The following is a 20,213-nucleotide window of genomic DNA, read 5'->3' on the forward strand; positions in this document are numbered from 1 at the left end:
TCTATAGCGACGAATATATTGTAGCTAGAGTATTTAAGTTCAGCATTAGCTACGATTTTGTTACAGATTAATGCATACTTATGCTTGTTTGAAGAAATTTTATCGAATCAATGATTTACCAAAAGGAGATAAAATGAGCTTAACCATGAGCCCCTTACTTCCCCATCGTCGCCGATCAGAGGCGAAGCTCGACGGGGTTCTTGACAGTGTACCTGCCTCCACATCAGATTGCTCCTCTAATTAAGAACCATGTCAGCAGCATATAACAAAGTAGAGTTTGTCAAATACTGTGGTGATTAGTTAGACTAATCAGTCGTGTTAAGTTTAATTAATTGTATTTAGCTTGTACATAAATTATAGCTGAGTTTAGCCAAAGTATGTATTGAACGAGTTCATTTGTTTCAATTCAGAAAAGGGACTTCTATCTTTCGTCAATTCTGCACCAACACTGTCTTGTTTTTCTTGTTCTGGAAATAAGTTCTGCACCTGATGAAATTGTATATGATCACACACATTTCCGGTACGCACATTGTACTTAGAAAGTCCTCCAAAGTTTTCGCCATAACATCGCTGCCGCCGGGGCGCAATTCAAGCTGGTGGCGCACGCGGTCAAGTTCCGCCTGGTGCTGGTTGATGGAACAGAGTAGCGACCGGACAGCGGCCTGGCAGCTCCAACAGGGTTTTTGGCGCGCTGGTTGGCCTCGACGAAGATGGTAGACATGGCGGGGTTTCGGAGGTGGAGAGGAAGAGCGGTGACGAGTTGTTCGAGTCTTCCGACGCCGAACAGTTCGTGTGCGTTGTGAGAGTTGGTGGGGTAGTTGGAGGGGAAGTAGGGGGCCAGGGGCAGTCCCCTGTGCATTTTTTGCGCTGGTCTTTACAAGCGGCGCAACTTTGGGGCTTCGTCGTTGGGATTTTTTTAGGCTATTTTATGGGGGCTAACATCTGTACGGTACCGGAAGTTCAAGAAAGTTGGTGACCTGATGACAAGGGAGCCGGTGACAGAAGCTCCCATGAACGGCGGCCGTACCGTCCAAAGACAGTGACATTCCTTGTCGGCTAAGTTCCGACCCGCAGGAAAGGTGCAACGTTCTGGGATATACTTCGTGTAACACAATAAATGGCAAAACTGAATGCAATTTGCTTATAAAATGACCAAACGGTTCAGTTCTGAACACCAGAATTCCTCGGAACAATTTCTTGTAGGGGAGGGGGAATGAAAAGTGCAAAGGAAAAATAAAAAATTTGACCAAAATTTAGAATCCAGTACTTTTTATTGTATAAATAAAAACCATCAGAGGCCGAAATATGAAGAACAAAAAATAGACAGGGGATGTTATCCGGTGCCTTAATTAGAATTTATAACCCCTACACTGACTGATCGCAATTCAACTCGTCTAAATCCCAGTCATTCTGGCTACGGAGATACACAAAATATACCTCAGCGGCAGCAGCGTAATACAGTACGCCGAACAGATAGGCTGGTGAGAGTAAAATTTAACTATATGCACATTGACACGGGTAAATAGATGCCCGCAACTCATCAACCTGGCCTGTGCTAAGATCCGGCAGGAGCAATGCCTGTTGACTTGGCCGCAGCAGTTGCGGCAGCTGCAGCTGCGGCTGCAGCAGCAGCAGCAGATGCAGCCGCGTTGGGTGTGGAGGGTGGCACTGGCTTAGACTGCGAGTTATTCTTTGCTGCAACTACTTGCTGGTGCGGTTGCTGCTGCTGCTGTTGCTGGGAGTTTACTTGCGCGAGCAAGGACTTGATCTGAGTTCCGGTCAGTGTTTCCTCCTCTAGTAAAGCATTAGCGAGGGCGTAGAGTTCCTTGCTGTGTTCCGTGAGGATGGTTTTTGCATTGTTGTATGCCCTTTCCAAGAGGTTCTTTACTTCTTCTTCAATGAGCAGCCTAGTTTCTGTGCTCATACTCTTACCATTGTCGTCGTAATTGTGACTGACAAGCCCAACTTGTTTGCTCATACCATACTTTGTAACCATTGCTCTAGCAAGCGAAGTAGCTTGCCGGAGATCATCTGATGCACCGGAAGTAACTTCACTTTCTCCAAAGATGAGCTCTTCTGCAACACGCCCCCCCATACAAACGTCGAGCCGTGCAAGCATCTGTTTCCGGGAGACACTTGTCTCGTCCTTTTCGGGTAGCTGGGCAACCATGCCAAGCGACATACCCCTAGGAACTATTGTTGCCTTGTGAACTGGATGAGCACCATCGGTGTGGATAGCTACAAGTGCATGGCCACCCTCGTGAAAAGCTGTAAGCTTTCTTGACTCATCAGATATAACAGCCGACTTGCGTTCGCTTCCCATCATAATCTTGTCTTTTGCATATTCAAGGTCAGCCATGTTCACTGCTTTAGCACCGTCCATGGCAGCCTTCAGAGCAGCAATGTTGATCAAGTTCGCAAGATCAGCTCCAGAGAACCCTGGAGTTCCTCTAGCAATAATACTCAAATCAACGTCATTGGCCTTCAGAACCTGTCAAAATAACATCTTGATTAGTCATGGAATGACTTCTAGTTCTAAAGAATCTGCTGCACCAATGTGAGGATGTGGAGGTAAAAGAGTCCCACATCAGTGAAAGTAGAAACTTTGCAAGCGATTATAAGAGGTTGGGCTACTTCACATATTGCCAATTGGTTTTATGGACCTAAACTTCTTCAATCAATAAAATACAAAGTCATATAATGAAAACAATGACAACCAAAATATGCCCATAAACCATATTGCTCAAACATATTATGTTTCATTCCGATGTGTAATGCATGAGACTACTGCAGACGATGTTTGTAACCAAAGACCTTTCAAATTCTAGGCAGAGTCTATCAAAACCATCATAAAAAGATTACCTTCGACATGTGGGCTTCCATAATCTGCCTTCGCCCTTCAACATCAGGATTAGGGACAACAATGTGCCGGTCAAACCGTCCAGGTCTCACCAATGCCTTGTCCAAAGACTCTGGGAAATTAGTAGCAGCAATGACAATAATCCCTTCATTTTGTTTAAAACCATCAAGTTCAACAAGTAACTGATTAAGGGTCATCTTCATGTACTGCTGATCCTTTGGGTTCCGGCTTCCTCCTATTGCGTCTATCTCATCAATGAATATTATACATGGTGACCGTTTCTTTGCAGCCGAGAAAAGATCCCTCACCCTTCGAGCCCCAACACCAACAAACATCTCTTCAAACTCGCTGCCGCTGCATGAAAAGAAAGGCACCCCTGCTTCTCCAGCAATGGCTCTTGCTAACATGGTTTTTCCAGTGCCAGGTGGACCAACAAGCAAAACACCTTTTGGGAGCTTGCCACCTAGACGAGTAAAACGCTGCAACAAGGGAAATCTCATTAAGGGGTACGCTCTACAGTTATAAAAAAAGATAAATACAGTGCAAGCATTGGAAACAAATGGCACCAATTAAGATGGATTTGGCATATCATCTTCTCCACAAGATCAAGGTTTTTTAAGATTGTACTCTTGAATTGATTTAAGAACCACAATGCAAATGAGGGGAAATTTTATCGAGTGAATCGAAACCATTTCAAGCCCTTTGCTCCAATAGGTCACTTCCAAAATCACCACCTTATGTTGGATGAAGTAGCAATGATATTGCCCCCATCCCAGAAACCAGGAGACTTAGGGTAATGACTAAAAGGTCTTCATATTACATATTCTTCTATACATAATGTTGATTCATTTACCTTGGGATCTCGCAGATAGTGAACAATTTCCTCTAACTCGGATTTAGCTTCATCAACACCCTTTACATCACTAAATTTTGTGTTTGATTCCAGGCTAGGTTGAACCTCCTCATTTAGTCCAAGTCCTGAAATGTGGAAATGGAAAATTAAAAGGAAAAACTTTCACCATTTTCAAAATGCATCTTAATCAATTGGCAGAAGAGCCTAAAGCACCAAGAGATGGTAATACCTTTGCTTATTCCTCTATCCTCAATGAGTGCTCCTACACCAGATATCAAAAGAAAGGCCAGTGCGATAGTGCGAATCGTACGCCACAGCTGCTCCTTAAACTGACCACCTTCTCTAGCCACCATATGAATAGGAGCACTTGCAGTTCCAAGAATACCTTCTTTTGTTGATTTTCCAACATTACTGAGAACTGAGAAGCCAGCAAAGCTTTCTTCCTCCCTTGCAGAGTTGGCGACGCCTACAAAATTTGTAGACGAGGAGTCAAATTTATAAGCCAGGTCAAGGTGAAAAAACTCTAAAAAAGTAAGTGCTAAAAAAGTAAGTGCTAAGTGTAACATTGTTCGCACAGAAAATTCAACAGAAGGTTCAGATCCCTGTAAATTAACACAAGAAAAGGGAATTTAATTGTAAAAAAGCAGGGTACTAAAAAACCGTCATCCAACTAAGCTTCACTAAACTCTACTTCATCCATAAGCTTAGCACACTTTCAGACAAGTCTACAAGATAAAGACGAACTAGGGTATAATTTTGGTAGAAATTAAAAAGGAAACATAACCGTGTTCCATTACCCACCTCTCTGCAATGTCTTGAGTAACTCACTCTCATCCAGCCTGCCAACTCTTACTAATGCTTTCACATATTCAGAAAGTGCTGAAGGGTTAGAATGTAATGATGGCTGACTTTCAAATGCTCTTATCACTGCTTCATGATCACCCCGATGGTAAAGTTCTTTTAGATAGGAAATTTCACTAGCTTCATCGGTATCGCGTACTCTACGAGAAAAATTGCCAACATAACTGGACTTGAACCTTTCTTGAGTACTTAAAAACTTATTCCCTGCATAAGGTTTAAAAAAAAATGAGATCATTTCTATAAGTGAAGATAATGGAGAAGAGTATTCTGTCGTTCACTTAAAGCCTCACAATGAAGTACCTAAAGGAACAAATTGACAAGATAATGAACAAGAAACATAATTCTTTGCAAGTTTAAAATGAATGACAATAGAAATATACCAATCAAAATATTTTGAATATGTCCTACCTCCGGCACCTCCTCCTAACCTGTTGGCAGGAAAATAAGTTCTGGGAACCACTTTTGTCAATTGTCCCAACTCTGATCGATGCCTGGAAACCTGTTAACGAAAGAACATAGAGTTAAAAAGAGCCCGAAGAAACAACAGAAGTATGTCTAAGAAGGCAATTAAACGGTTCCATCCTTTTGCTCATTGAGATAGAAAATTAAAACTTAATTGGAAAAACACCCTCGAGCACAGCATTCATTAAGGCATTAATTGCAAGTTCTCAACGATGGAAAGGGAGGGACTTGGATGATAGTATACTCATTTTCCTCCTTCCAAGAAATATATCAATCCTCTTCATTCTTTTAAGATCAAACGAGGTGACCCGACCCTTAAAATATGACTACACAAACTCCTATTCAGAGGAACAACGCAACCTCAACCGATCCTAATAGGCCCTTAAACCACCTAAAAGGAATTATCAACTAACTCTTCCTTCATTTGCTGGTAGATAACACCCGATTTTCGTAACGAGTCCAAAAGGTCCACCTCATACTGGGTTCCCGATAGGTACAGATATCAACATCTAAATTACAAATTTCCAACGTCTCCACAATGTAAGCATCTCCTTATTTTAAACCCACAAAACTCAAGATCGAAACAAACCCGTATACCGCAACATCGTAAACATGAACAAAACGGGTGCAGAAATTAACCTAATACCAAACTCCTAAACTACTGAACAATCAAAATACAGGAATTAGGGTTTCCGAGATTAAGTAACAGAAACAAGCTATTTCATTGGGAAAACAATTCTATCGCATATAAAAAATTGCATAAATTTTATAGATTTGGGAACCCCCAGCTGAGAGATTCAACCGACCTGAGTGATCAGGCGCCTCAAAGCCATCTCTTGCTTGAAGACCAAAAATGTCTGACTGCTTCTCTCTCTAGATTCACCGGGCCTTTCTCTCTCTTAATCAAAACACCGGAGGCGTTGATGGGTCGGTTCAGAAGCTGGCGGTGGTGTTTGGCTGGCAAGAAAATGGGAAGGAAAACGGGGGAAAGACCGGAGCTTTGGAAGATTAAAAGGTTTTTGGGGGTAAGGGAAGGGGGGAGGAGAGAGGTATTTTAGGGTCCAAAGAGCGTGATTAGATGTGAAATGTCCATGTTGCCCTCGTGGGATGGATATTTAGAACCCCATTTTACCCTTGGAGGAGTGGATATTTGGAATTCCACATTGCCCTTGGAGGGATGGATTCTTTTTGAGTTCCATGGATGGACACCGACCTTCCTTTTTGCCTTGAAATTCATCGTCCGCTAATTTTTTTAGGGTTTTGTTAATTGTTATTGATAGACATTTGCTTTTTGTAACTTTGGGGTTCGTTCGTGGTATGGAAAGTGTTCCTACAAAAGCATTGTCTATACAAACTATATGGGAAGATAGAGATTCGGATTGAGTTACATATTATAATTATGTATAAAATTCGTTATTCATAAAAATCGAATTTGATGCCTCCCAACTTAGCAAACAAAGCGTGTGTAGCTTGAGTAGTGCTAGTGGGTTTAGTAGATAGTTTTATTCTTGTGCACATATGCATAACGAGCTTAGAATTTGTAGCTCAAATAATAATGTTTAATCTTTGGATCATGTGTTCGTTTCTTTCCTCCATTTTTTTTTTTTTGAGTTTTTTTAACCAAAATGGTCTCTGAGATTGACCTAACTCGTCACTTTGGTCTATGAGATTTGAAATTGATAGAAGTAGTCCCTGAATTTGTTCACCGTCAATTATTTTGATTATTTTGTGAAAAATCTTAGTTAAATAAATACCAAAAGAACAAATGCCCTTAGTATAATAAACAATGGGTCAAACTGATTTGACAAAAATTAAGGTAATTTTGTCATCTTCGACGGAATGAAAAAGACATATATGGTAGAAATGCAACTGTAGGGATGGTGAGAAAATATATAATTTTCATTTTTCATGATATTATGCGTGGATCAGATGTATCATGGTGAATTCTAACCCTCAATTTTTTTTCTTCTTATTTTAACAGAGATTTTTCATGGAATGATCAAAATAATTGGCAGTGGACAACTCAGAGACAATTTCTATCAAATTTAAGTCTCAAATACCAAAATGGAGAGTTATATGCCAATTTAAGGGACTATTTTGAATAAAAAAAACCTTAACTTCTGTGTCAAAAGTTAAAACTAGTAAGCTTATATCATTGCCTTGGTTCCCATAAATTAATGAAAAGGATAACAAGTTCCCCTCCTAAATAAAAAAATGATAAAAAAAAAAAAAAGTCTATTAAAAAAGGTGGGGAAATGGGAGTGTAGAATCTAGAATGTGGTGCAACCTTCACCGGCCGATCTTCATATGGTTATTATTGTCATAGATTGATTGAAGCAACAGCCCAATATAAATAAGACAATTGCCTTGGCCCAACCCAAATCCTTAGTCGTCAAGTAACTGGCTGCCAAGGCCCAAGGGTTGGAAAAGGAAGACACCACAACAATGGCAATTTTCTGTCTCCCTCGACCGAGAGATTTTTTAGTGTGTCCGAATCACAAGTAATACGCCACATGTTATTATACAAATGAAGGAACACTTGAAAAATAAAACTTCCTCCCATTTATATAATGACATGTGATTTACCATTCTCATGTTTTGAGCATACTGAAAAATTTCTCCTTAAGATTAGGACTATTCTAATCGAAGCTACATGCATCTTACCTCTTTCTTTAGGAGAGCTTATCTCCATGCAAAGCTCTTCGCCTTGCATACTGTATCGGCTTGACTTTTCAGAAGTGGAGCCAGAATAAAGCGTCCATAATAAAGACGAGGTCGTGTACAAAAATTTTAACCGCAAAAGCTTGGGGTTGGGCTTACCTCCATCCCTAGAGAAGCCATATGAGGAGGAAGCTTCATGTACATTTTTTAAGCCGAGCCTTTCCCGGAAATGCCATACAATGAATCTAAGCCTTCTGCCCTTGCCTTTTGCCTCCCTCGAGTATTCAGATGAGCTTTCAAGACTTTAGATTGCTAAACATATCCGAATATGACTCAACTAAGAAATCCATGCAAGAGACTCCTCTTCTTAACCATCCCTGAAATACAAGAAGGTTTTCTATGGTTGTTCACTACTCGTACATGAAGGTAAGAACTACTTTTTTCTTGGAATGAATCATTTTTTTTTCTCAATCAAGAATAACATGCTATTATCACTCTTAGAATTCGTTTAAGACTATTTATGTACGAAGTATTTTAGCAGTTTTATAATAAATATGTTGAAGTTTGTATTAAAAAGTCAAGTGTTTCTTCAAAAAAATACTTGGGAAGTACTTTATGATGAATAAGTATATTCCAGAAACAAAAAAGCTTTCATGTACATATGATATGAACACATCAATATTCAGTATTGCAGTACTCGACTCTTGAATCTTTCTCAGTACTGTACTTGGTCTACTTACTAAATTTACTAGTTCCTTCAACAAATTGGATCCATTACAAACTCTGAAACAAATTGGTCGATGTAATCCGTGGTTTTAATTAGACAACACTTTGCTTCCAATATAGTAGTTGCTAAGAGTAAAATTTGGAAAAAAAGAGCTGGATGTATGGGAAATACTTGAGGAAGTTATGACAGAGCATCTCGTATTACTAAATAGGACGCCTACTCCGCATAGATTAGGCATATAGGCGTTCCAACCCCTTTAGTAGGACATGTTATTTGTTTACATCCATTAGTTTGGATAGGATTCAATGCAGACTTTGATGGTAATCAAATGGTTGTTCATGTACTTAATCTTTGGAGGCTCAAGCAGATGATTGTATGGAACAGGTACACGACTACACGGTACACCACTAATGTGGCGTCCAGCTCCAATTACAAAGACGTTTGATAGTTTCTCTCTATGTGACCTGTATCATTGGCATGAGACGCTATCACGGCGGTGTTCATTGTGCCCTACATACAAGTTGATCTTCCAGTTGGGGAATGGAAGTATTGTCTTAATAGTAATTTAGGTTTTGTTACCATTAATTTGAAAAATAAATTGAAAATTACCTGCTTAATAGATTAATGTAGGCAGATGTGGATTTGGTTAGTAATCAGTTCTCGAACAACTTACTAATCTTTAGTTACTTGTGTACTTTTATTCCTACTTAAAACTCAAAAACTGAGAAATATCAAAACACATTGGCCTGTTCTTCCTGAGGCTGCGGAGGAACTCCTGCACCAATATTGCCTTGTTCTTCTTGCTCTTGAGAACCTTTCTTCTGCACCTGATGAAATTGTATATGATCGTACACATTCCACATACCCACATTGTCCTTAAAGTCCTCCAACGTCTGCGCTATCGCCATAGCGACCGGACGACGGCGTGGCAGCCGCCAACAGGGTCTTTGGCGTGGTGGTCGGCTCGACAAAGATGGTGGACATGGTGGGGCTTCGGAGGTGGGGAGGGAGGGCGGTGACGAGTTTGTCGAGTCTACGACTCTACTGACGCCGAACAGTTTGTGTGCGTTGTGAAAGTTTGTGGGGTAGCTGGAGGGGAAGTAGGGGGCCAAGGGGCAGTCCACTGTGCATTTTTTTCGCTGGTGTTGACAAGTGGCGCAACTTTGGGGGTTCGTCATCGGGATTTTTGTAGGCTATTTTTATCGGTTTGAGAAGTGATCGGAGAATTTTGAGGGAGGGCAGAGAGATTCCAGTAGAGAGAGTAGGGTTTGTTGGTGTTGGTGTTGGATAGTGGCCAAATTTGTGGCCAACTTGGCATTCAATTTCGGCTAGTAAATTAAACAAAGAAAAGTTTGGTGGACATCATCATGAGTAAAGACACAATGATTATGTTTGGTGAAAAGAAAAAGGAAGGTCATGATGATGTTTGTAAAGCAATGATTATTCCTTTACTTTGGATTTTTTATTGGTTGCTTTTGTATGGATAAAGGTTGCAACCGAATGTGGGAGGGAAGTGGGGGAGCGGCAGATGAGAGAAACCAGCCCATTTGAATATGAGCTGCTCATTCCCACCATTTGTAATAATCCCATTTTGTTAGTAATCACTCAATCAAATGTTGGTGCTACTTGTGTAGCTTTTGGGAGAGAAGGATTTTGATATGTGTTTCTTCTTCTCCATTTGTTTCTTAGTTTGAGTGAGAGCTATTGATTGTATGTGGGATTTGGGTTTGAGAGTTAAAACTCTATTTGTAATCTCCTTTTGATATTAGTGGAATTTCCACGCCGTCTCGGAACTGGACGTAGGCTTACGCCGAACCAGTATAAATCCTTGTGTTTTGGATTATTTATATTGTCATATTTTGCAGTTGTAACTTATTGGTTTCATATTTGACGCTTCCGCACAACAAGTGGTATCAGAGCTCTGGGTTTCGGCTTGGGGTTTTGTATTAGTATGTCTATGAAATCTTCGAATGACGGTGAAATATGTTTTTTTGAAAAAATTGGACAGGAGGAATGACTTTGGCATTTGGTCAATTGGAGATGCAGAGTTTGGCTGCAAAATGCGTGGCGTTGAAGAAGGATAGTAAGGGACTATGCTGCAGTCACTGAGCTCGCAGATTGGAGAATGGTTTCGGAAACAGCGTGTCTGCTGTAATGTTGCCGTCGATGTTGTTGAAGTGTTGGTGTTCGACAGCTGCAGGTGTAGTGTACTGCTTTTGGTGGGTTTTCCGTTGGTCATCGTTGCACCGGAGGTGTTTGTGGGCTGTTGTCTACGAGTTGAGTGGGAAGGAGAAAAGTAGAAGCAGTTGAAAATTTGAAAGAAAATGTTGGTTCTTTTTCTTTCGGCATTTGTTTTGGCAGAAGGACATCATGATGACAAATGATGTTGTTGGTTGGAAGAAAAGGGAAAAAGGCTAAGGCTAAGTTTTCTTTTCTTTGGCATTTTTTCAATGGCAGAAATTGTTTGGTTGTTTTTTCACTCCCATTGGTTGCCTTTGGAGCAAGTTGCTGAAGACATTGGAGGAGTTTGTGAGGGCCAATTTGTTAAGTTCTGCAAGTTTGGATAGTGAGACACCACACTATTTTGGAGACACCTAATGCGGAACATTTGTGTGGAACCCTCTTGTAGAAGGCAAGTTATATGCTTTCTAACTTTGGTCTATGGACATTTGGTTGGATTTGTTTGCCACTGCTATTTGGTCTGTTGGTCTCCATCATCTGCAATTAGTTTTCTTGAAGACTCTAGTTGAGGTATGGTTTTGGATCTCCTGCTGATTATTTGAATTTGAAATTTTGGTTGTCCTGTTGGTGCTCATGTGATGATGGTAAACTTGAGTGAAGGGCATATTTTTTTATGTGGTATGTGAGACCTTGTTGCCAAATTTGTAATCAATTTTGACTTGGAGAATGTGCCATGCTATGTGAATGAGTCTATTGGTGCAGTTTAAGACCATGGTGTTTGTGAGCAGGTGGAGTTCGTTGTGTGTCCAACTTTGGTATGGTGTGCTTGATCTTTTGTTGGCGATATTGAAGAATTTCAGTTCTTCGTTTGAATCACCTTTTGTTTTGATCAAGGCACTTATGGTTTGCAAATTTGGAGAAGACGGTAGAGAAATGTTTACTTTCATTGGCTTTGGTATAGTTTGAGTCGAGGTGGAAATTGTTATGAGTATCGGAAAGTTTGGGGAATTTGATTTAGTTCCCATTGTCTTTAGTTTGTACTTTGGGTGCTTATGGTGATTGTTGATTCGATTCTCTATGATGTTTTCGGAATTTGGCCAAGGTGGAGATTGTTGGATAGTGGCCAAATTTGTGGCCAACTTGGCATTCACTTTCGGCTAGTAAATTAAACAAAGAAAAGTTTGGTGGACATCATCATGAGTAAAAACACAATGATTATGTTTGTTGAAAAGAAAAAGGAAGGTCATGATGATGTTTGTAAATGAATGATTATTCCTTTACTTTGGATTTTTTATTGGTTGCTTTTGTATGGATAAAGGTTGCAACCGAATGTGGGAGGGAAGTGGGGGAGCGGCAGATGAGAGAAACCAGGGAGAGCATTCGGCTCTCCCATTTGAATATGAGCTGCTCCTTCCCACCATTTGTAATAATCCCATTTTGTTAGTAATCACTTAATCAAAGATGTTGGTGCTACTTGTGTAGCTTTTAGGAGAGAAGGATTTTAATATGTGTTTCTTCTTCTCCATTTGTTTCTTAGTTTGAGTGAGAGCTATTGATTGTATGTGGGATTTGGGTTTGAGAGTTAAAACTCTATTTGTAATCTCCTTTTGATATTAGTGGAATTTCCTCGCCGTCTCGGAACTGGACGTAGGTTTACGCCGAACCAGTATAAATCCTTGTGTTTTGGATTATTTGTCTTGTCATATTTTGCCGTTGTAACTTATTGGTTTCATATTTGACGCTTCCGCACAACAGTTGGGAGAAAAGTCAGGGACGCAGGTGTTGGTTATAGACGGTAGAGGATCCTCTCCTAAGCTCAGGATAGATCCTAGTTCATCTGGATAGTTCAAACTTAATCCAACGGTTGCAATTATTATAATTTTTAGAGGGTCCCATGTTTGGAGCCGTTGGATTAAATTTGAATGGCCCAGATGGGCGGGTCAAGAGGATCTCAATCCTGAGCTCAGGAGAGGACCCTCTTCCGTTATAGACTTTGGATTTGGATCTTCTCCTGACCAAAGAACTTGGGCTCTTGAATCGTTGTAGCCGTTGGATTTTCATCTAGGCTCAGGAGATGATCTAAGTCCATAGACTATAACTTATAGTCCACGTGGTTGTACCATTTAAGAAATTTGAAAATTAGACCCTAACGATAAAAAAGTAATGCTAGAGAAATTAATTTTTTGTAAATCACTTGATGTTGTTGTTGGCGATGGAATTAAGTGTCAATTAATGTACAAATCATATGGTGTGCAAGTCTGGTCTAAAATTTGCATTGCGATATTGCACATTTTTTTGCACTAAAAAGAGGTATGGTTTGAAACCAGAACATAGTGGTTGAAGTAAAATACCCTAAGCACCAAATCAATTCACTTCCTTACTAACCCAAATGTGTCAATACCATGCTGCTCATTAGTCCACTTGCTGAGCAGGATTCCGCTTTTCAATCATTTGCTTAATTGTTTTTTACGTTTTTTTTTAAATTTTTTTAGTCCAAAAAAGTTCTCTTGTCATACAGCACTTGTACCATCTTTCTAATAGAGGTAGAGTCATCGACACATGTGAGTCTCATCTCTATTAAAGATGCAATACAAATGTGGTTGAAAAATATGGTAAGAAGCATTTTATTTATATTATGGATGGCAACACAAAGAATTTCAATATTTTTTTAATTTGGGAATATCAATAGATGACACAACATTCAAGTGGGAACTTACCTTGCATTTGGAACTAAGGGCTAGTTTGGTATTGCTGTGCTTTGAAAAAAAAACTGCTTCTACTGTGCTGTGAGAATAAACGGCTGTGAAATAAAGTTGTAAAGTGTTTGGTAAACTTTTTTGTAAAAATGCTTTTGAAAAAAAAAACAGTATTATAGTGTTTGGTAAATTTTTATGTAAAACAAATATGAAAAAAAAACCGGTTTTTCAAAGCTGTATTTTGCAGCTTCTTGTTTTTGGCTTTTTTTACCCAAAACTGTGAAAAAAAGCTGAAGCTGAATGTTTACCTAACACAAAAAAGCTCCTAGCTTTTTTTTATACCAGTTTTTTTTCAGAATCACCTCAGTATCAAACCAGGGTTAAGACTATACTTTTTAGGAATGCACTGTAAAACAGAATGGAAGTGATTAACAAGCTCCTTAAGAGCAACTCCACCCATGAAGCCCTCCCCCTGGCAATCCACTATTGAATCCACCCTATTGAACAGTAACTGCCTTTAATGAATAGTAACTGCCATTAATGAACAGTAATTGTCATTTGCATCTCTACCCTTGGAGCCTTCCCCCTGGCAATAGACAATAAAATATTAGTTTTTTTTGTTTGTTTAATTAATACAAAATAAAATTATTTGTAATTTGGGATAAGATTTTTTAAATCATTCTCGTTGCGCCACGTGTTATTTTATAAAAAAAAAACAATTATTTAGCGATGGAGTTCGATGAGTTTTTTATCCAATGTCATCGTGCCACGTGTCATTATCTTTTGAGAATCTTTGACGATAGATTTCGATCAGATTTTAACTCATTCAAAATTGCGCCACGTGTCATTATTCGAAAAGATAATTATTGGAGATCGATTTCGATAAGATTTTTATCCAATACGATCGTGCCACGTGTCATTATCTTTTCAGAATCTTTGAGGATAGATTTCGATCAAATTTTTAACGAATGACGGCATGCCACGTGGCCTCATCTACAATTCGATCCTTTCTGAATCGTCCATATAATCCACCATTCATCCTCACAAATCTCACACCAATTTTCTCAACATCTCTATCTCATTATTCATAGTTTCTGCTTCTTCTTCACCATTCATCCTTACAATGTCTTCTTCTTCATCAAGGATGATGTGGGAAATCGATCAGCAAGAGGAAGAATTGTTTAACCAATCTGAAGGAATGTTCAACCTTCAGATAGCCGAAAATGAGATGAAAGAGGATGAGGAGCGTAGAAGGAGAGATGACGAAACAAGAATGGCCAGGGCCTCACATTCCCGTCGAGTCATCCAGACTGTTGCTTAGATATGCAGGCCCAACCGTTCAAGAAACTTTGATAGAAGCAGGCAACGACGAGGTGAAGAGCTGTTGGACGATTACTTTATCCATAACAGTGCATTTCCTGATACGTACTTCAGACGTCGTTTTAGAATGGAACGACATTTGTTTAACAGAATCATGACTGATGTTTGCAACCATGATTCTTACTTTGTGCAAAAGAAGGATGCTTGTGGTGTTATGGGTCTTCTGCCTCAACAAAATATCAATGCTGCGTTGCGGATGCTTGCGTATGGAGCATCTGCAGACCAACTGGATGAAATAACGAGGATGGGGAAATCAACCATTCTTGAGGCCCTGATGAGGTTTTGCGGAGCAGTCGAATCTTTGTACACCGCAGAGTACCTCCGAAAACCTACTCGCATGGACTTGCAAAGGCTTCTGAAGAAGTACGAGATGCGAGGTTTTCCTGGGATGATAGGAAGCATCGATTGTATGCACTGGACGTGGAAAAATTGTCCAAGTGCATGGCAAGGCGCATATGGGGACAGAAAATGAGCAAAATCTATCATTTTGGAGGCAGTGGCATCTTTTGATACATGGATATGGCACGCCTTTTTCGGGGTTCCGGGGGCTCAAAATGATCTCAACGTCCTTGCCCAATCCCCAGTGTTCAACGACGTCCTGCAAGGAAAGGCACCAAAAGTCACGTACGTCGTCAACGAACATAGGTATGACAGGCCATACTACCTAACTGACGGCATTTACCCACGGTGGGAAACATTTGTCAAAACAGTGCCACGTCCGCGAAGTGCAAAGGAAAAACACTTTGCAAGCTGTCAAGAAGGGTGCAAGAAGGATGTGGAGCGTTGTTTTGGTATCCTTCAAGCTCGTTGGCCGATCGTCAGGGGTGCTGCCAGAATGTTCGATGTAGAGTCACTTCGATCCATCATGATGACGTGCGTCATTCTTCACAACATGATTGTGGAAGATGAGTTCGATTATGATGCGGTTGATGAATATGAGCCAGAGCCGGACACGATGAACAATTCAAGAACACAGATATATTATGCGCATGATGCCACCGAAGAACCCGTGCAACACGAGCCATTAGAAAGGGATGGACGTTACAATGAAAGGGTCATTCAACGATATACTGCACTTCAAAGGTCATCTATGCACAATGATCGGCAAATTGACTTGATTGAGCACCAGTGGGCATTGAAACAAGCTGAAGATACTTAAGTTTATTTAGTATGTTTGTTTGTATTTGGTGTGTTTATGTAATTTTATTTGGTGTGTTTTTTGTAGTGAGTTTTTTATTATTTCGTATGATTATGTAATTTTATTTGGTGTGTTTTTTGTAGCGAGTTTTTTATTATTTCGTATGTTTATGTAATTTTATTTGGTGTGTTTATGTAATTGTTTTTAAGTTTTATTTGGTGTGTTTTATAATTTCATTATACGTGAACAATTTGATGAATAAATATTCTATTATTAGGATAAATATATTACGAAATTAAATAAATGTACTCTCACTTTAAATAAAGTACTAACTTTAATAAATTGGAAACAACATAAATAATAAATTACAACCCAAAGTGATTGGAAAACTATGGGCTCCGATTACAAAAAGTACCATATTCATCATCACTTAGCCAATCTGTGGTGCTAGGATCATCTTGTCTTGTTGTGCTAGGACCATCTTGTCTTGATCTCGCTTGTCTTGATCTCGCTTGTCTTGCACGCCTCATTTGCACCACATCCGCTTTCTCTGATTGCCAAAAATATTTAGAATTTGAAGACATCCCTTCTAAACGCGTGTTCATAATGTCACGATCTCGTTGTGCAATTCTTTCTTCTCTAAGCAACTCCTTTTCTTGCCTAAGTAACTCTCTTTCCCTCTGTTCAGCTTGAAATGCTTGTTGAATAGCTGCAACTTTTGCCTCATCTCTAGCCTTTTCAGCCTCATATTTTGCCAATTCCCGTGCCAACGTCAATTCACCTTGACGAGCAAGTTCTTGCATGTACTTTCCATAATCATTCTTGGAAGCACTCCCTTTCCTCTTTGAAGCCTTCTTACCTAGAGGCCTAATTGGATAACGGGTCGACCCCGACGCTTGTTCAGGAATGGGTGTTTCAGGCACTTCTTCTCCATCTTCTTCATCAACATGGGAGCCATGATCGGGTGTAGAGTGTGGAGGGGTGCTGTGTACAAAGGTGTTGTATAGAGGGGTGCTGTTCATGCATACTTCTGGACCAACATGCACAACTTTGAATTTAGGACAATCTTTAACAATATTCCAACATTCCCACCGGTGGAATGATTTGTTTCTTGATTTGATTTTGGCAGCATACCATGCTTGTGCTTGAAGTTGCTACAAATGAATAATAATGAAATTATTAGGTAACAAATAAATAATACAAACAAATAATAATAATGAAATTATTAGGTAACAAATAAATAATACAAACAAATAATAATAATGAAATTATTATTAGGTAACAAATAAATAATACAAACAAATAATAATAATGAAATTATTAGGTAACAAATAAATAATACAAACAAATAATAATAAGGAAATTATCAGGTAACAAATAAATAATACAAACAAATAATACTAATGAAATTATTATGTCACAGCCCGTCCCGGAATTATTAATTCCGAGGACGTGAGATGACCAATGTGACCTTAAACGGGATTAAGGTGTGTAAATGTATGACATTTGTTTTACTTTAAGATCCTAAACTAGGGTTAGATTTATATTTGTATGTGTTAATTTGTGCTTGGACTTAGGTAGGACCTCCTACCCTGAATTCCCTCCCTAAAACCCGTAACCTTTCTTCTCTCTTCTTCTTTCATTCCAGACTCTCTCTCTCTCTTATTCTTTTCTGAAAACTCTCTCATTCTCTCTCTTACTCTCGAACTCACGGCAACCACCAAGAACCACCACAATATTGTACCAACGTTCCATTTAAGACCACCATCGTGATCCTGGGGACTTCACGAGCACGGGGATACCAATTTCAGGTGAGTTTCACTTCGAAAACCCTAGTTCTAAAGTTGCCGTGAGATGACACTGTTCATGAGCTTTGAATTGGTTACGTTTTAGGCTAAAACAAGATCACAGCGAGTTTAGTAAGGTCCCAAGGAAGCTCGGAGTGCTTCGTTGGAAGTTTTTGGACGTAAGAACACGGAGATCGACAAGTTCAAAGTTTGGCCGGAGCTTTCGAGGCGTTTTCCGGCGAATCCCCGGCGAGTTAGGAGTCGAGGTAGGTATCAATCTCTTCGTATCGTCAAGTAATACAACTTTCCTTTTTGTTTCACTCAATTTCGTTGAGTATTGAAGAAGTTATACTCATTTGAAAAATACCCAGTTTCCGGCGACCTCCGAGGCTTTCGAGGCAGTTTCCGGCCAAACCACGGCGAACTAGGTGTTGTGCAAGGTACCATTATCTTTGTCTCTTCAAGGGATACAACTTTCGTTTTTGAATCACTTGATTTCGTTGAGAAATGACAAAGTTATGGCAATTTGAAAAACTGCCCAGAAAACGGCCGCCGGAAAAACCAGTCCGGCGACCCAAGGAAGAAGAAGGTGCTACAGTAAAAATAAAAATAAAATTATTTTAAAAATATGTCGACGTCCGTGACGTCGAGTAGATCACTGTGTTATATTCATATACCTAAATTGAACACCGTATGAGAAAGTTATTGAGGATTGTTGGTTAGGTGTTCAAATAACGTTTTATAGTTTTCACATTTAGGTGAAAATGTGAATTGATGATCCGACCGTTGGATCGTCACCAAAATTTGATACGTTGTAATACGTAATATTTGAGGATTATTGGAACTTACGGATTGGGAATCCGAGTTACGGATCTTCCGGAATTGGAATTGTAAGTCCATAATATAAAATGTTAACCGTCACTTAGTTTTGGAAATTGACGGAGATCCGACCGTTGGATGGTAATGAAATTTTAGGATGTTGTCCTAGAGGTATAATGTGGACCTCTGGAAGTTATGGATTTAAAATCTGAGTGGCAGATCTTCCGGATCGATCAACGTAGTGACGTATTTTATATAAGTTATGTATTCTATCGATATGAATTCTGAGCCTGGATTTGATTACTATTCTAGGCGGCGATCGTCATGACGCCTTGATGTGTGGTGCTAGGGAGTTGTTGGACGAACTCCAGGTGAGTGGGCAGTTTTGTTTTCCGTATATATATATACTTGACGTTTCCCAGAAATTGAATTGAAATGAAAATATGTTTAAAATGAAATGCATATGAGTTATGTGGAAAAACGGGAAGTGAAATACCATGCATAGAATTGATATGAAAAGTATATAGAAATGTGAGTTGAAATGCCATGCATGAATTAATATATGATGCATATGTATGAATTGGTGCGGTGGACGCACATGTAAGAATTGATTTATGATGCATATGTATGAATTGGTGCGGTGGACGCACAGGTAAGAATTGATTTATGATGCATATGTATGAATTGGTGCGGTGGACGCACAGGTAAGAATTGATTTATGATGCATATGTATGAAATGGTGCGGTGGACGCACAGATGAGTATTTAATTACTGTTATGATGATGATGATATATATTGAGCTCAAATCCTGCACCATGGTTTAGTGCTTATAGTATTCACCGCATCGCACGCTCGCCTTGGATCCAAGTAGATGCTAGTCGTACAGTCCACGCGGAGTGGGTACGACAGACCAGTCGCGAGAGTGTTAGTGAGATTCCGACTGGTGGGTGACCTTAGATTATGTGCACAGATGATTTATGAGAAGCACTAGAGCGTAACTTGTGTGCAGAAGGCCGGACGGGTCACAGAGGTGACTCCGGTAGAGTGATAATGATAGATTTTGAGCTCTAGGTTCAACCGTATAGGGCTATTAGAGGGCCTACGGTTGATTACTTTCTTGCACCTGATATGATTATGTTGATGCATTCATACCTTATTACTGTTGAGATGATGTGGCATGGCATAATTAATATGAGAAATGTTGAGATGACATGGCATGGCATGATTGATAAAGAGATAATGTTGAGATAGTAAAAATGAAGTTTTGAGAATATATATGTATATTTATATTTTACATTTCTGGGAAAGTATACAGGTTTTACGGAGAGGGGTTACAACGTTTTGAGAAATGTTTGGATTTGGAAAAGAATTGTTTTACTGACCCACTCAATTTTGGTTTTGCGCCCCTCCAGGTTCAGGAATCACAAAGGTGTGGTGACTACGAGGAATGCAGCGGGGTTCTGACAGATTGGACAAAATTAGGACTCACCTTCGGGTGTATCAACTTATAAATTGTATAATTAAAGCTTCCGTACTGTGCAAATGGTTACGTCACTCTCACGTGACGGCCAGCATGCCCTCCTTCGGGACGGGGTGTGTCAGTTGGTATCAGAGCATGGTTGCAATCTTGGACATCTTGAGAAGTTTATAGTGAATTCTGTCAGAACTACACCGCCTCGTAGCAAACCACGTAGTTAGAGGAATTTAGTCTCCCTGATTTAGCGGTTTGGGGGAAACTATTATTATGGTGATTCAGTATATTATCAAAATGGACATTTTAAGACGGGT

The 20,213-nt window shown here is 39.6% G+C and overlaps 2 protein-coding genes and 1 long non-coding RNA gene across 4 annotated transcripts; 1 reads left to right on the plus strand and 2 right to left on the minus strand.

Annotated features, from left to right (window-relative positions):
- Window positions 1-1,252: 1,252 nt before the first annotated feature.
- Window positions 1,253-6,239, minus strand: LOC103440766 (ATP-dependent zinc metalloprotease FTSH 4, mitochondrial-like). The gene is made up of 7 exons (XM_008379466.4): window positions 5,843-6,239; window positions 4,983-5,073; window positions 4,515-4,778; window positions 3,943-4,179; window positions 3,714-3,838; window positions 2,863-3,339; window positions 1,253-2,491 (listed from the first exon to the last, which is right to left on the minus strand). Exons 1-7 carry the CDS (start codon window positions 5,867-5,869, stop codon window positions 1,556-1,558), a joined length of 2,157 nt encoding a protein of 718 aa, XP_008377688.3. The 5' UTR covers window positions 5,870-6,239; the 3' UTR covers window positions 1,253-1,555.
- A 2,916-nt stretch (window positions 6,240-9,155) lies between these two features.
- On the minus strand, window positions 9,156-9,602 carry LOC139198306 (LOB domain-containing protein 22-like). The gene has a single exon (XM_070826809.1). It carries the CDS (start codon window positions 9,600-9,602, stop codon window positions 9,156-9,158), a length of 447 nt encoding a protein of 148 aa, XP_070682910.1.
- A 7,853-nt stretch (window positions 9,603-17,455) lies between these two features.
- On the plus strand, window positions 17,456-20,096 carry LOC139198455 (uncharacterized). Of its 2 annotated transcripts, none has more exons than XR_011583984.1 (5): window positions 17,456-17,630; window positions 17,713-17,872; window positions 17,978-18,046; window positions 18,738-19,025; window positions 19,078-20,096. It is a non-coding gene; the product is annotated as an uncharacterized lncRNA (long non-coding RNA). The 2 variants fall into 2 exon arrangements; XR_011583983.1 differs by having other exon boundaries at window positions 18,738-18,796; window positions 19,838-20,096.
- Window positions 20,097-20,213: the final 117 nt, after the last annotated feature.

The sequence above is a fragment of the Malus domestica genome, chromosome 08 (assembly GCF_042453785.1).
Source record: "Malus domestica chromosome 08, GDT2T_hap1".
Lineage (NCBI taxonomy): Eukaryota > Viridiplantae > Streptophyta > Magnoliopsida > Rosales > Rosaceae > Malus > Malus domestica.